This window comes from Salvelinus alpinus, chromosome 5 (assembly GCF_045679555.1).
Source record: "Salvelinus alpinus chromosome 5, SLU_Salpinus.1, whole genome shotgun sequence".
Classification (NCBI taxonomy): Eukaryota; Metazoa; Chordata; class Actinopteri; order Salmoniformes; family Salmonidae; genus Salvelinus; species Salvelinus alpinus.
Genome location: NC_092090.1, coordinates 70801492 through 70816572, shown reverse-complemented (window position 1 = coordinate 70816572; position 15081 = coordinate 70801492). Strand labels below are relative to the sequence as shown.

Below are 15081 nucleotides of genomic sequence, written 5' to 3'. Positions count from 1 at the left end.
TAGAAGTAGAAGCTCGAATTGTTTGGGTACAGACTTAGATAGCCTACAGAGTTCTGTATTACTATCTTTGCAGTAGATTGCAACACCGCCCCCTTTGGCAGTTCTATCTTATTGGAAAATCTTATAGTTAGCGATGGAGATTTCAGTAACAAATAACATATCACATTTACATAAGTATTCAGATCCTTTACTCAGTACTTTGTTGAAGCACCTTTGGCAGCAATTACAGCCTTGCGTCTTTTTGGTATGACGCTACAAGTTTGGCAGACCTGTATATGGGTAGGTTCTCCCATTCCTCTCTGCAGATCCTCTCAAGCTCTGTCAGGTTGGATGGGGAGCGTTGCTGCCCAGCTATTTTCAGGTCTCCAGAGATGCTCAATCGGGTTCAAGTCCGAGCTCTGGCTTGGCCACTCAAGGACATTCAGAGTCTTGTCCTGAAGTCACTCCTGCATTGTCTTGGCTGTGTGCTTAGGGTCGTTGTCCTGTTGGAAGGTGAACCTTCACCCCAGTCTGAGGTCCTGAGTGCCCTGGAGCAGGTTTTCATCAAGGATCACTCTACTTTGCTCCGTTCATCTTTGCCTCGATCCTGACTAGTCTCCCAGTCCCACAGTATGATGCTGCCACCACCATGCTTCACCGTAGGGTTGGTGCCAAGTTTCCTCCAGATGTGACGCTTGGCATTCAGGCCAAAGAGTTTAGTCTTGGTTTCATCAGACCAGATAATCTTGTTTCTCATGGTTTGAGAGTCTTTAGTTGCCTTCTGGCAAACTCCAAGCGAGCTGTCATGTGCCTTTTACTGAGGAGTGGCTTCCGTCTGGCCACTCTACCATAAAGGCCTGATTGGTGGAGTGCTGCAGAGATGGTTGTCCTTCTGGAAGGTTCTCCCATCTCCACAGAGAAACTGTGACCAATGCCCTTCTCCCCAGATTGGTCAGTTTGGCCAGGCAGGCCAGCTCTAGGAAGAGTCTTGATGGTTTCAAACTTCTTCCATTTAAGAATGATGGAGGCCACTGTGTTCTTGGGGACCTTCAATGCTGCAGAAATATTTTGGTACCCTTCCCCAGATCTATGCCTCGACACAGTCCTGTCTCGGAGCGCTACGGACAATTCCTTCAACCTCAGGGTTTGGTTTTTGCTCTGACATGCACTGTCAACTGTGGGACCTTATATATCCTCTATATAGACAGGTGTGTGCCTTTCCAAATCATGTCCAATCAATGGAATTTACCACAGGTGTACTCCAATTAAGTTGTAGAAACATCTCAAAGATGATCAATGGAAACAGGATGCACCTGAGCTCAATTTCGAGTCTCATAGCAAAGGTTCTGAATATTTCTGCTTTTTTCTTTTAAACATTTCTAAAAATCTGTTTTTCGCTTTGTCATTATGGGGTATTGTGTGTAGATTGCTGAGGATTTTTATTGAATCAATTTTAGAATAAGGCTGTAGCGTAACAATATGGAAAAGGTCAAGGGGTCTGAATACTATCCGAAGACACTGTATTTATTTATAGGGACAGTGAACATTAATCAACATCAATATTACAATAATGCAACATCCATGTAAATGTGTCTGGGATAGCCAAAAGCTAATTTGCACCAGTAGTCCCAGGGCAGGTAAGGGCAATTACACAGCCATAATACAAATACATTACATAATCAGTGCAGTTTCTCAAGTCTGTGGGGTATTGCGTTCCAGTATATTGTAGCTCTAACAGAGAAGGCGGATTGACCGAGTTTACTGTGTCGAAAATGGACAAAGCAGTTACTGCCCTTGTTATCCTGGAGGTGCTTTCCTTGAGCATGATATGTCAAAATATTGTAGAGGTGAAGGGGCAAGACCATGCAGGATCTGAAAGACAAGACGTGCATCTACATACTGCTTAAAGCTGTCCAGATTGAAAAAATGATGTATGTGAAAGATGTGACAATGGTGGTAGCGGTTTGATTTGTTATCAAAAATCGTAAGTGTTTGTTGAGTTATTGGTTTCAGAATAGTAGCTCTTGCTTGTGACCAACATGTGAGGCAATATCTCAGATGTGAGATCTAGCATGCATATATAGTTTGGCGGCCTCCAGGGGAAGATAAGGTCTTATAAACCTAAAGCTGGATAATCCAAACTTGAACGTGTTAACCACCTTCTTCACTTGTTTCTTAAATGTCAAGTTGGAGTCCAAAATGACGCCGAGATACCAGAAGATAGACACAACTTTCAGATTCTCCCTAATGACTGAACAGCTCTTTGGAAAGAATGAATGGTTTTCTTAAAGAAGTACATACAAACAGTCTTGTCAATATTTAAATGCAGGCAAGAATCAGTCATCCATTTAGAAACCGGTATCATAGCTTCAGTTAACTTGTTAACAACTTGTTTGTTTTTTGAGTGTACATACAGGACTGTATCATCTGCATGTTAACTTGTGGGCAAGCAAGTGGGAGATTGTTTATATAGATAGTAAATAGAAGGGGGCCTAATATTGACCCTTGTGGGACCCCAATGTTATTGTAAAGAGAGTCTGACTGAGTGTCCCCCAGACGAACCCTTTGGCTTCTATTATTCAGATAGGAATACATCCAACTAATGGCTTCCGTGGACACATTAAGGGAGGATAGTTTGGATAACAGGACCTCGTGATTCACAGTATCAAAGGCCATTCAAAAAGACTGCGCCGACTTCACCACTTATATCCAGTTTAGATTTAATACACTCCAGAAAATGGCAATTGGCTGTTTCGGTAGAATGGTTAGTTCTGAATCCAAATTGCATTTGATGTATGTATGGAGTTGCCCTGAATGAGGTGATCAGTCAGATGATCAGCCACCCTTGATAGCACTGGTAGAATACTTATAGGTCAGGAATTTTCCACCAGTGTTGGGTCACCAAATTTTAAAACATGACATTTTCATACACAACTGAATGCATTCAACCGAAATGTGTCTCAACCCAACCCCTTTCAACCAGAGAGCTGCGGGGGACTGCCTTAATCGACGTCATGCTCAAGAGCAGAAAGGCAGATTTTTCCACCTTGCCGGGTTGGGATTCAAACCAGTGACCTTTTGGTTACTGGCTCAATGCTCTTAACTGCTAGGCTACTTTAACCCTACAGCTACATGTTATATGTACCCAACTTCTTAGGGCTAGGCGTCCAGCTAGTGGGACAACTTCCAGTGAAACTGGAGCGCGTGCAATTCAAATAAATAATCATAAACATTTATTATGGATATTAAACATTTAGGTACATACAAGTGTCTTATATTGGTTGAAAGCTTACATTTTTGTTAATATAACTGCACTGTCCGATTTACAGTAGCCATTACAGCAAAAGCATCATGCCATGCGATTGTTTGAGGACGGCGCCCCACATCAAAATATTTTTCCACCGGCACAGGTTTAATAAATTCAGAATAGCGAATAAATATTCACTTACCAAAGGGTCCCAGCTATAACATGTAGTGTTGATCTGTTAGATAAAATCCTTCTTTATATCCCAAAAAGTCAGTTTAGTTGGTGCCATCGATTTGAGTAATCCACTCGTTCAACATGCAGAGAAAGGAATCTGAAAATCTACCCCTAAACTTTGTTTCAACAAGTCAAAATACTTTTCTATTTACGCCTCAGATTCCCTAACATGTAAACAAACTATAATATGTCTTACAGAAAGAAGTATGTTCAATAGGAAACCGATTTTAGCAGGTCCATTCTGTCTTCATCTCTCGCGCATACACGAATTTCCAAGACTGTGTCCCTGTAATAAAACTCATATTTCTGATTCGTTTTGGAAGTTACAAGCCTGAAACCTTGAACATAGACTGCTGACACCCTGTGGAAGTCATAGGAATTGCACCCTGGGAGATAGAATTCAGATGCCCCTATACTTTCCATTGTAAGAGCATGGGCTCTCAAAAAAAATCTGCTTGGTTTTTCTTTGGAATTTCTACAAACTGCAAAGTGTTTTCTTTCCAATGGTACCAATTATATGCATATCCTGGCTTCAGGGCCTGAGCAACAGGCAGTTTACTTTGGGCACGTCATTCAGGCGGAAATTGAGAAAAAAGGGGCCTATTATTAAATTAAGAGTATTTGAACTGGTGAACTGCAACTTCCCTGCTGCACCCTAGCTCTTATCCAATTGATCATTCAATAATCAGGACAGAATCTTCTAGTACAGTAACTACAGTAATTATGCATTATGTAATGGCATGTTGAGAATGTGCTACCTTATACCATTATAAGGGTGTGCCAATGGGCTTGACCTCCATACATTCTTACAGTGCATACCACTATATGGGTAGTGTGTGTCCGAGGGTGGTGTGTGTCACTGTGTGTATGTCCCATGACTACTCGAAGATACATATGATGGTGGCATTTTCAAAGAGCAACAACCCTGAGCTTTTGTTAGAAAAATATACTTTTATTAGAATTCAAACCAAGCAAGTATGAAAGTACAAAGCTGTGGTAATATCCACTGTATAGCAGAGTTAGATATAATACCATACACTGGAATGACCTACTGTAGCCCTACCTGAGTGCTAGAGTTCTAGTTACCAGAGTGCTAGTTACCTGAGTGCTAGAGTTCTAGTTACCAGAGTGCTAGTTACCTGAGTGCTAGAGTTCTAGTTACCAGAGTGCTAGTTACCTGAGTGCTAGTTACCTGAGTGCTAGTTACCTGAGCTCTAGTTACCTGAGTGCTAGTTACCTGAGTGCTAGTTACCTGAGTGCTAGTTACCTGAGCTCTAGTTACCTGAGCTCTAGTTACCTGAGTGCTAGTTACCTGAGTGCTAGTTACCTGAGTGCTAGTTACCTGAGCTCTAGTTACCTGAGCTCTAGTTACCTGAGTGCTAGTTACCTGAGTGCTAGTTACCTGAGCTCTAGTTACCTGAGCTCTAGTTACCTGAGTGATAGTTACCTGAGTGCTAGTTACCTGAGCTCTAGTTACCTGAGCTTTGGGCATTTTTCAGAAGTAATAAACAAGATAAGTTACATACAGTATGTATAATGCTAAAACTAACACTTCATACACCGTCTACAAACACACACACCCATCTGTCCATCACCTGAGTCTCTGCTACTCTATCTACATAGTAAAACATCTGGAGTCTGTTGATGAGCTCAGACATTTTCTGCCATGCTGCTCATTTCACCCAAGGCCACCTCCATCATCTCTTCCTCCTGAATCATAATTTCATTCATCTGCTTGCCTTCCATCCCATCACCCTTCTCTTTCCCATCCATCCTCTCCATCCTCAGCACCTCTTTCTCGTTGCCTAGCAGCTCCTGCTCCTTTGCCCTCCACCTTTCCTCATCTCTTTTCTTCTCTTCCTCTCTTTCCTTCTCCTCTCTCTCCAGCTTCTCCTTCTTGCGGAGCTTCCAGAAGAAGCGCAGGTTCCTCTCGGGGTAGGCCACGTTAGCCAGCGGCAGCTTGAATATGGTGTTGGTTTCCGTGGTAAACAGAAGGAAGGTGAGGGCGGAGAGACAGAAGGGCCAGGTGCAGGCTGGCAGGCCAAACTGAACAAAGAGAGAGAGGGAGTCAGATTTCAGAGATTTCAATTTTTATTTGTCACATGCGCTGAATACAACTGGGGTAGACCTTGCCGTGAAACGCTTACTTACAAGAGTTAAGAAAATGTACTGGGCCATATGTACGACCCTCTGTAGTGCCTTACAGTCAGATATCGAGCAGTTGCCATACCAGGCGGCTATTCAACCAGTCAGGATGCTCTCGATGGTGCAGCTGTAGAACTTTTTGAGGATCTGAGGACCCATGCCAAATATTTTCTGTCTCCTGAGGGAGAATAGACATTGTCGTGCCCTCTTCACAACTGTCTTGGTGTGTTGGACCATGTCAGTTTGTTGGTTATGTGGACACCAAAGAACTTGAAGCTCTCGACCTGCTCCACTACAGCCCTGTTGATGTGAATGGCCAAAATCATCTCCTTTGTCTTGATCACGTTGAGGGAGAGTTTGTTGTCCTGGCACCACACTGTCAGGTCTCTGACCTCCTCCCTATAGGCTGTCTCATCGTAGTCGATGATCAGGCCTACCACCGTTGTGTCGTCGGCAACCTTACTGATGGTGTTGGAGTTTTGCTTGGCCACACAGTTGTGGGTGAACAGGGAGTATAGGAGGAGACTAAGCACGCACCCCTGAGGGGCCCCCGAGGATTAGCGTGGCAGATGTATTGTTGCCTTCCTTTACCAGCTGGGGGCGGCCCGTCAGGAAGTCCAGGATCCAGTTGCAGAGGGAGGTGTTTAGTCCCAGGGTCCTTAGCTTAGTAATGAGCTTTGAGGGCACTATGGTGTTGAATGCTGAGCTGTAGTCAATGAACAGCATTTTCACATAGGTGTTCCTTTTGTCCAGGTGGGAAAGGGCAGTGTGGAGTGCAATAGAGATTGCATCATCTGTGGATCTATTGGGATGGTATGTGAATTGGAGTGGGTTTCTGGGATGATGGTGTTGATGTGAGCTATGACCAGCCTTTCAAAGCATTTCATGGCTACAGACGTGAGTGCCACAGGTTGGTAGTCATTTAGGCAGGTTCCTTGGCATTCTTGGGCACAGGGATTATGGTGATCTGCTTGAAACATGTTGGTATTACAGACTTGGTCAGGGACAGGTTAAAAATGTCATTGAAGACACTTGCCAGTTGGTCCGCGCATGCTCTGAGTACACATCCTGGTAATACGTCTGGCCCTGTGGCCTTGTGAATGTTGACCTGTTTAAAGGTCTTACTCACATCGGCTACAGAGAGCGTGATCACACCGCTGGTGGGCTCTCAACGGATCAGCGGGTGCTCTCATGCATGCTTCAGTGTTGCTTGCCTCGAAGCGCGCATAGAAGTAATTTAGCTCATTTGGTAGGCTTGTGTCACTGGTTTGCTTGTTGCTGGGCTTCCCTTTGTAGTCCTTAAGAGTTTACAAGCCCTGCCACATCTGACGGGCATCAGAGCCGGTGTAGTAGGATTCAATCGTAGTCCTGTATTGACGCTTTGCCTGTTTGATGATACTCCTCAATGCCATCAGATGAATCACGGAACATATTCCAGTCTGTGCTAGCAAAACAGTCATGTAGCTTAGCATCTGCGTCATCTGACCACTTCCCTTATTGAGCGAGTCACTGGTACTTCCTGCTTTAGTTTTTGCTTGTAAGCAGGAATCAGGAGGATAGAATTATGGTCAGATTTGTCAAATGGAGGGCGAGGGAGAGCTTTGTATGCGTCTCTGTGTGTGAAGTAAAGGTGGTGTAGAGTTTTTGCCCTCTGGTTGCACATGTTACATGCCGGTAGAAATGAGGTAAAACGGATGTAAGTTTTCCTGCATTACAATCCCCGGCCACTAAGAGCGCCACCTCTGAATGAGCATTTTCTTGTTTGCTTATAGCCTTATATAGCTCGTTGAATGCGGTCTTAGTGTTTTTTCAAAATGTGTTTATGTGTCCCACATTGTGTGAATGAAATTAGGCTACTGTATAGATAACAGCATGATTGTCATATTCTCATAACATTGTACTTACTGTGGACATGACATTAGCGATGGCTGAGCCCAGATATGCACAGAAGAAAGCTGGTGAAGAAAAGGCACAGTCAAATTCAGTCATATTGCTACAGTACCACCCATCCAAACCTTTAAGGCCTTTAACCAGTCATGTGACACAGAGACAAGAGGTCACCAGTTGGCATTGCAGTGTGAACTCACCACAGGTGATTGCCAGCAGGTGTACCTGCCAGGTGAGAGCGTAGAACATCCCTCCAATAGCGATACAGGCTAGAACACAGTTATACCCCCACAGACCAAAGTAGATCGCCTCAAATGGAGCTGCCAGGGCCAGACCTTCAGGAAAAGAGCCCACACTGGAATTCACTCAGCTGAACGATACTGTCCACTTCAAATACCTAATCTGGAACACTCGTGTTGTGTGTAGTCTGGTGGTTATGTACGTGTGTGTGTCTACCTGAGACCATGCCGACTGCGGATCCAATGGTAGCGTGAGCACAGGTGATGGGAGAGGAAATTAAGAGAGAGACCATGAAGATTCCTCCTGTCCAGGGGTTATCACACCCATACACCTGGCCTATACCTACTGGCACTGCTGTGAACAGCTGAGGAGAGAGACAGAGAGGTGATCAGACTCGCGTGTGTGTGTGCATGCGTGTGTGGCCAGGGGCAGTCACGTCATCAAAACCCACAGGCACCATACCACAGATGATCTGAGTGACACAAACACGCCTTCTGACTCGCATATAAATCAGAATCGGACAGAAATAGTATGACAGTTGAAACCCTCAACGCATGCACAAGAATGTGTCCATCTTTTTTGTCATTTTGAAAAGGCGAAAGACATAGTTATCAGGGAAACTACATCTCAGTGTGTATGTGAACTATTTCTGGCAAGTGGCCATTCCAGATAGATGGGATTCCTAGAGTTACTGAATGACTCAGCCTGGAAGGTTCTAGAATACACCTGTACACACCTTCCTGAACACACTCACACAACCACACACCAGGCATTGACACAACACGCAGAAACAGTATACACACACACTCACTTTCTCTCTCACACACACGCACCCACATGTACACCCTGCTTTGTTTATTACCTTAGCTACGTCGACCTCGGCCCAGGTGATGTTGGCTAGTTCTGTGCGCGGCTGGATGAGGACTTGGGGGAAGTGGTGGTTGTAGTGGCCAGTAGCCACCATGTGGAGACATACCAGGATGTTGAAGGGAAGAGTGAACACTGGCAGATCCCAACGACTATTAATGGACGCCAACGCACTGGACACTATAGGGCTGGAGGAGAGGAGGTTAATGTATGCTGCTCTACCACAATGATACATAATAACCTCTAATCTCTACAGTAGTCACAAGTCACAGTCGAGGTCAAATCTAGTCAGGCATCGTCAAATCTTGTTTTTACCATGTGGGGGAAAGTTATTTCCCTGTCCGTTCTGAGAAATGGTGATTGTCACAAGTCTATTAGTGCACTGCAGATATGGCTCGATATGTGCCAGTAAGACAGGGCCATAATAACTGATATTAGTGAAAGTGGGTTAGACAAGGTAGAAAGGAAGTCATGAATGTCCTTTTGACCCGATGATGTGATGTAATAGAGGCAAAAAAGTGGGTCAGTTTGACGTCATGATGTGATTCTGATCTTAATGGGACAGATAGCCATCATTTCCTGGTACTGAAAAGATTACATTGTTCAAATGTTTGATTCACGTGCAAAACCTCATGAGATGGTGGTTATCAGGTCATCTGATGGGTGTCTGGTGGCACTATCTAACTCACCAGGTCATAGACATGACGATGTTGGGCAGTATGAGCCACCAGTACCAGTCTCCAGCGTTAGAGAACACGGCCATCAGCAGCCCCACCAAGATCCCATTGTAACCATACAGCCCCGCTGCAATCGCACCCCTAAAAGAGAGACAGACACACACAGTCAGAGATTGCATACGCACATGTTCACTCACGTGCACGCACATTCAGACACACACACACACCTGCTCTGTTGCAGTATGAGGGCAGAGATGGTGGCGAAGAGTGTGCCCACGAAGCCGTTGAGAGCCCACCAGCGGTTCTGCAGGATCAGCCCAGCAAAGATCACTAGGCCACTCAGAGGATTGTTGACAAACATGACCTGGGCAGCACCACGGAGAACCCAGTCTAACAGCTGGAGCAGGAAGAACTGTTCTGGAGGGGGAGAATGGAGATGGGCAGCGGGTGAGGGAGAAAGAGAGAGTCAGGTTCATAAAAAAAAAAAGATATACGTTTCTTTGCACACAAAGCTATAGATAATCTGGTCATTGTATGCAGGTTTCTGTATTCTCACACACGTACATACAGTCCCCAACACAGGTCCTATTCGGGCTGTCAATTTGCAGAGAGATTTCAACAGAGCTGTATTGTATACTTTGCTGCATTGTCTAAAGATTATGAATGTCTTTTCTTTTTCGGTGTTGTCACAGTCCTGGGCTTGGGATGGTCTGGATGTGTTTTCTCTGCTCATGGACATTGCCATTGGACAAAGAGTCAGCACCACACACTGTACAGTAAAATATGGAATTGGAGTTCTAGTGTCTGTCTCTGTGTTGGATAATGACAAATGATGTATTTTCTTTGTTGTAAAAGCATTCTGTTGAATTCATTACCTCAAGGTATATGTTAAGTTATTTGAAAAATTACGTTTTTACTCAATGATTTGTCAATGTTTTTGACTAACTGTATATAAGATAACTTAGCCTATTTGGAGAAGTGCCATGTTCAAATATAATCCGTACTTACTTTTCATCCACTCTGCAAACACCTCCATGTCTCCTGAGATGTAGGACAGTAACAGTAGGAGCTGGGCTTTGGCCTTCTGCTGGCAGGTGGGGACTGCAGACTTCCTAGCTTCGGCGTTTTCCCCCTGGGCCTTCTTCTGCTCCCCGCCCCCTGACACCTCTGGATCTGTGTTGGCCATCAGTGGCTGCTGCTCTTTCTGCGTGGAGGAGAAGAACAGAGAGTTAAACTTGCTGTAAACCTGGACCCAGACAAAGATCCAAGTCTATACAACTACTTCGACACAACATAGAAAACGTTCAACATGTACAAGTATTATACTGAACAAAAATATAAACGCAACATGCAACAATTTCAAAGATTTTGCTGAGTTACAGTTCATAAAAGGAAATTAGTCAATTGAAATTAATTAATTAAGTCCAAATCTATGGATTTCACATGACTGGGCAGGGGTTGCAGCCATGGGTGGGCCTGGGAGGGCATAGGTCCACAAACCCGGGAGCCAGGCCCACCCACTGGGGAGCCAGGCTCAGCCAATCAGAATGAGTTTTCCCCTACAAATGTAAACAAATTTGTGCACAACATTTTTGGACTAGTAACCGAAAGGTTGCAAGATCAAATCCCGAGCTGACAAGATACAAAATCTGTCCTTCTGCCCCTGAACAAGGCAGTTAATCCACCGTTCCAAGGCCATCATTGAAAATAAGAATTTGTTCTTAACTGACTTGCCTAGTTAAATAAAGGTAAAATAAAACAGTGATATGCTTACTTATGAGCCCATTCTCTACAGTGCAGAGATAAAAAGTAAGACAAATATTTGCTAAATAAAAAAAGGAAATAGTAGCACAGTAAAACAAGAAGTACCAGTACCAAGTCAATGTGCTGGGATACCAAGTAGTTGAGGTAATACAGGTAATACAGGATGTACACTACCGTTCAAAAGTTTGGGGTCACTCAGAAATGTCCTTGTTTTTGAAAGAAAAGCAATTTTTTTGTCCATTAAAATAACATCAAATTGATCAGAAATACAGTGTAGACATTGTTAATGTTGTAAATGACTATTGCAGCTGGAAACGGCTGATTTTTAATGGAATATCTACATAGGCGTACAGAGGCTCATTATCAGCAACCATCACTCCTGTGTTCCAATGGCACGTTGTGTTAGCTAATCCAAGTTTATAATTTTAAAAGGGTAATTGATCATTAGAAAACCCTTTTGCAATTATGTTAGCACAGCTGAAAACTATTGTGCTGATTAAAGAAACAATAAAACTGGCCTTCTTTAGACTAGTTGAGTATCTGGAGCATCAGCATTTGTGGGTTCGATTACAGGCTCAGAATGGCCAAAAACAAATAACTTTCTTCTGAAACTCTTCAGTCTATTCTTGTCCTGAGAAATGAAGGCTATTCCATGCGAGAAATTGCCAGGAAACTGAAGATCTCGTACAACGCTGTGTACTACTCTCTTCACAGAACAGTACAAACTGGCTGTACATGTTCTCTCTAATTTATTTTCCACAATGAGCAAATTTCAGGTCTGCTGAGTGCAAATTTAAACTTGTGAAAATTCTGTGCAACTTCCAGCTCGCATTTACTATGAACACCGAAGATCTACCCGCTTTCAGTTTTAACAGTGGCCAAGAAGGCTACTGTGGCTATTTTTATCATAATGTAGGCCTAACAAAAGGGCCTACCATCAAAACAATGGAGAAACATTAAAATAGCTGTTCTATCATTCAGCCTACAGTAGCAGCCAATGTGTGGTGTTCAATGTATGGCTACATTCCATGAGACTTTTTTTTTTAAATGCAGGGCTTGATATAACCTGTTTATCATCTTGTCCTTCAGGTAAGGAGGTGACTGAAAATGTTATTGTGTTGTTTTATGCAAACAAAAGCATTATTCTTCCCATACCATTGTTACAGAGAATCAGACAAATTATGCTACCCTCTGTCTACTGGCTACTTCGCTTATTCAAGCCTGTCTCAAAATACAACACTGCCCCTTTAAGACAAAAAAAGCTCTTTACCTGACTTGCTTTTAAAAAAAGATGTCTAGAAATGTACACATGCTATACTCTTGTAGGAAGCAATCACTCCCCGATTTCTGACTACAAATGATCTATAACTGGGATAATAACTCACTAACTAGCAAAAGATATGAACAAAATGTGCATAAGTGGCTACATTCAGCTCTTGCTTTGATCCCACAACAAGCACATCTACTCAGGACCACAGCTGTAAACACAGTCCAGTTTGAATTAAATGGCACAGATCATCCATACATGGCAATGGTCATATACAGTGCATTCGGAAAGTATTCAGACCCCTTAACCTTTTCCACATTTTGTTAAGTCACAGCCTTATTCTAAAATCGATTAAATAGTTTTTGTTCCTCATCTATCTACAGTTGAAGTCGGAAGTTTACATACACCTTAGCCAAATACATTTAAACTCAGTTTTTTCACAATTCCTGACATTTAATTCCAGTAAAAATTCCCTGTCTTAGGTCAGTTAGGATCACCACTTTATTTTAAGAATGTGAAATGTCAGAATAATAGTAGAGAGAATGATTTACTCAAACAATTACACTCAAACAATTTAAAGGCAATGCTACCAAATACTAATTAACTTGGGTCAAATGTTTTTGGGTAGCCTTCCACAAATTTCCCACAATAAGTTGGGTGAACTTTGCCCCATTCCTCCTGACAGAGCTGGTGGAACTGAATCAGGTTTGTAGGCCTCCCTGCTCGTGCACGCTTTTTCAGTTCTGCCCACAAATTCTCTATAGGATTGAGGTCAGGGCTTTGTGATGGCCACTCCAATACCTTGACTTTGTTGTCCTTAAGCCATTTTGCCACAACTTTGGAAGTATGCTTGGGGTCATTGTCCATTTGGAAGACCCATTTGCGACCAAGCTTTAACCTCCTGACTGATGTCTTGAGATGCTGCCTCAATATATCCATATAATTGTCCTTCCTCATGATGATATCTATTTTGTGAAGGGCACCAGTCCGTCCTGCAGCAAAGCACCCCCACAACATGATGCTGCCACCCCCGTGCTTCAAGGTTGGGATGGTGTTCTTCGGCTTGCAATCCTCCCCCTTTTTCCTCCAAACATAATGATGGTCATTATGGCCAAACAGTTCAAATTCTGTTTCATCAGACCAGAGGACATTTCTCCAAGAAGTACGCTCTTTGTCCCAATGTGCAGTTGCAAACCGTAGTCTGTCTTTTTTATGACGGTTTTGGAGCAGTGGATTCTTCCCTGCTGAACAGCCTTTCAGGTTATGTCGATATAGGACTCGTTTTACTGTGGATATAGATACTTTTGTACTTGTTTCCTCCAGCATCTTCCCAATGTCCTTTGCTGTTGTTCTGGGATTGATTTTTCGCACCAAAGTACGTTCAGCTCTAGGAGACAGAACGCGTCTCCTTCCTGAGCGGTATGACGGCTGCGTGGTCCCATGGTATTTATACTTGCGCACTATTTTTTGTACAGATGAACATGGTACCTTCAGGCGTTTGGAAATTGCTCCCAAGGATAAACCAGACTTGTGGAGGTCTACAATTTTTTTTCTGAGGTCTTGGCTGATTTCTTTTGATTTTCCCATGATGTCAAGCAAAGAGGCACTGAGTTTGAAGGTAGGTCTTGAAATACATCCACAGGTACACCTCCAATTGACTCAAATTATGTCAATTAGCCTATCAGAAGCTTCTAAAGCCATGACATCATTTTCTGGAATTTTCCAAGCTGTTTAAAGGCAGAGTCAAATTAGTGTATGTAAACTTCTGACCCACAGGAATTGTGATACAGTGAATTATAAGTGCAATAATCTGTCTGTAAACAGTTGTTGGAAAAATTACTTGTGTCATGCACAAAGTAGATGTCCTAACCGACTTGACAAAACTATAGTTTGTTAACAAGACATTTGTAGAGTGGTTGAAAAACGAGTTTTAATGACTCCAACCTAAGTGTATGTAAACTTCCGTCTTCAACTGTACACACAATACCCCATAATCTCAAAGCAATAACAGGTTTTTAGACATTTTTGCAAATGTATTAAAAATAAAACACGGAAATATCACATTTAATGTACATAAGTATTCAGACCGTATACTCAGTACTTTGTTGAAGCACCTTTGGCAGCGATTACAGACTCAAGTCTTCTTGGGTATGTCGCTACAGACTTGACACACCTGTATTTGGGCAGCGTCACTGCACAGCTATTTTCAGTTTTTTTCCAGACATGTTCGACTGTGTGCTTAGGGTTGTTGTCCTGTTGGAAGGGAAACCTTCACCCCGCTCTGAGGTCCTGAGCACTCTGGAGCAGGTTTTCATCAAGGATCTCTCTGTACTTTGCTCCGTTCATCTTTCCCTCAATCCCGACTAGTCTTCCAGTCCCTGCCGCTGAAAATCATCCCCACAGCATGATGCTGCCACCACCATACTTCACCATAGGGATGGTGCCAGGTTTCCTCCAGATCTGACGCTTGGCATTCAGGCCAAAGAGTTCAATCTTGGTTTTATCAGACCAGAGAATCTTGTTTCCCAGTCCTTTAGGTGCCTTTTGGCAAAATCCAAGCAGGCTGTCATGTGCCTTTTACTGAGGAGTGGCTCCGCATGGCCAGTCTACCATAAAGGTCTTGTTGGTGGAGTGCTGCAGAGATGGTTGTCCTTCTGGAAAGTTCTCCCATCTCCACAGAGGAATTCTGGAGCTCTGTCAGAGTGACCATCGGGTTCTTGGTCACCTCCCTGACCAAGGCCCTTCTCCCCATATTGCTCAGTTTGCCGTCAGAG

At 43.4% G+C, this 15081-nt stretch overlaps 1 protein-coding gene across 3 annotated transcripts in view; it reads right to left on the bottom strand.

Moving 5' to 3' along the window:
• Positions 1-4391: 4391 nt before the first annotated feature.
• LOC139576661 (urea transporter 2-like) overlaps positions 4392-15081 on the bottom strand; it is a 35050-nt gene continuing 24360 nt past the window's right edge. For all 3 annotated transcript variants that reach the window (XM_071402990.1, XM_071402989.1, XM_071402988.1), the window contains exons 2-9: positions 10285-10480; positions 9504-9693; positions 9289-9417; positions 8595-8787; positions 7949-8096; positions 7693-7827; positions 7511-7560; positions 4392-5506 (exon numbers count right to left, since the gene is read on the bottom strand). In XM_071402990.1, coding sequence (XP_071259091.1) covers positions 5111-5506; positions 7511-7560; positions 7693-7827; positions 7949-8096; positions 8595-8787; positions 9289-9417; positions 9504-9693; positions 10285-10480 — 1437 coding nt within the window. In that variant the 3' untranslated portion in view covers positions 4392-5110. The remainder of the gene's footprint in view (positions 5507-7510; positions 7561-7692; positions 7828-7948; positions 8097-8594; positions 8788-9288; positions 9418-9503; positions 9694-10284; positions 10481-15081) is intronic.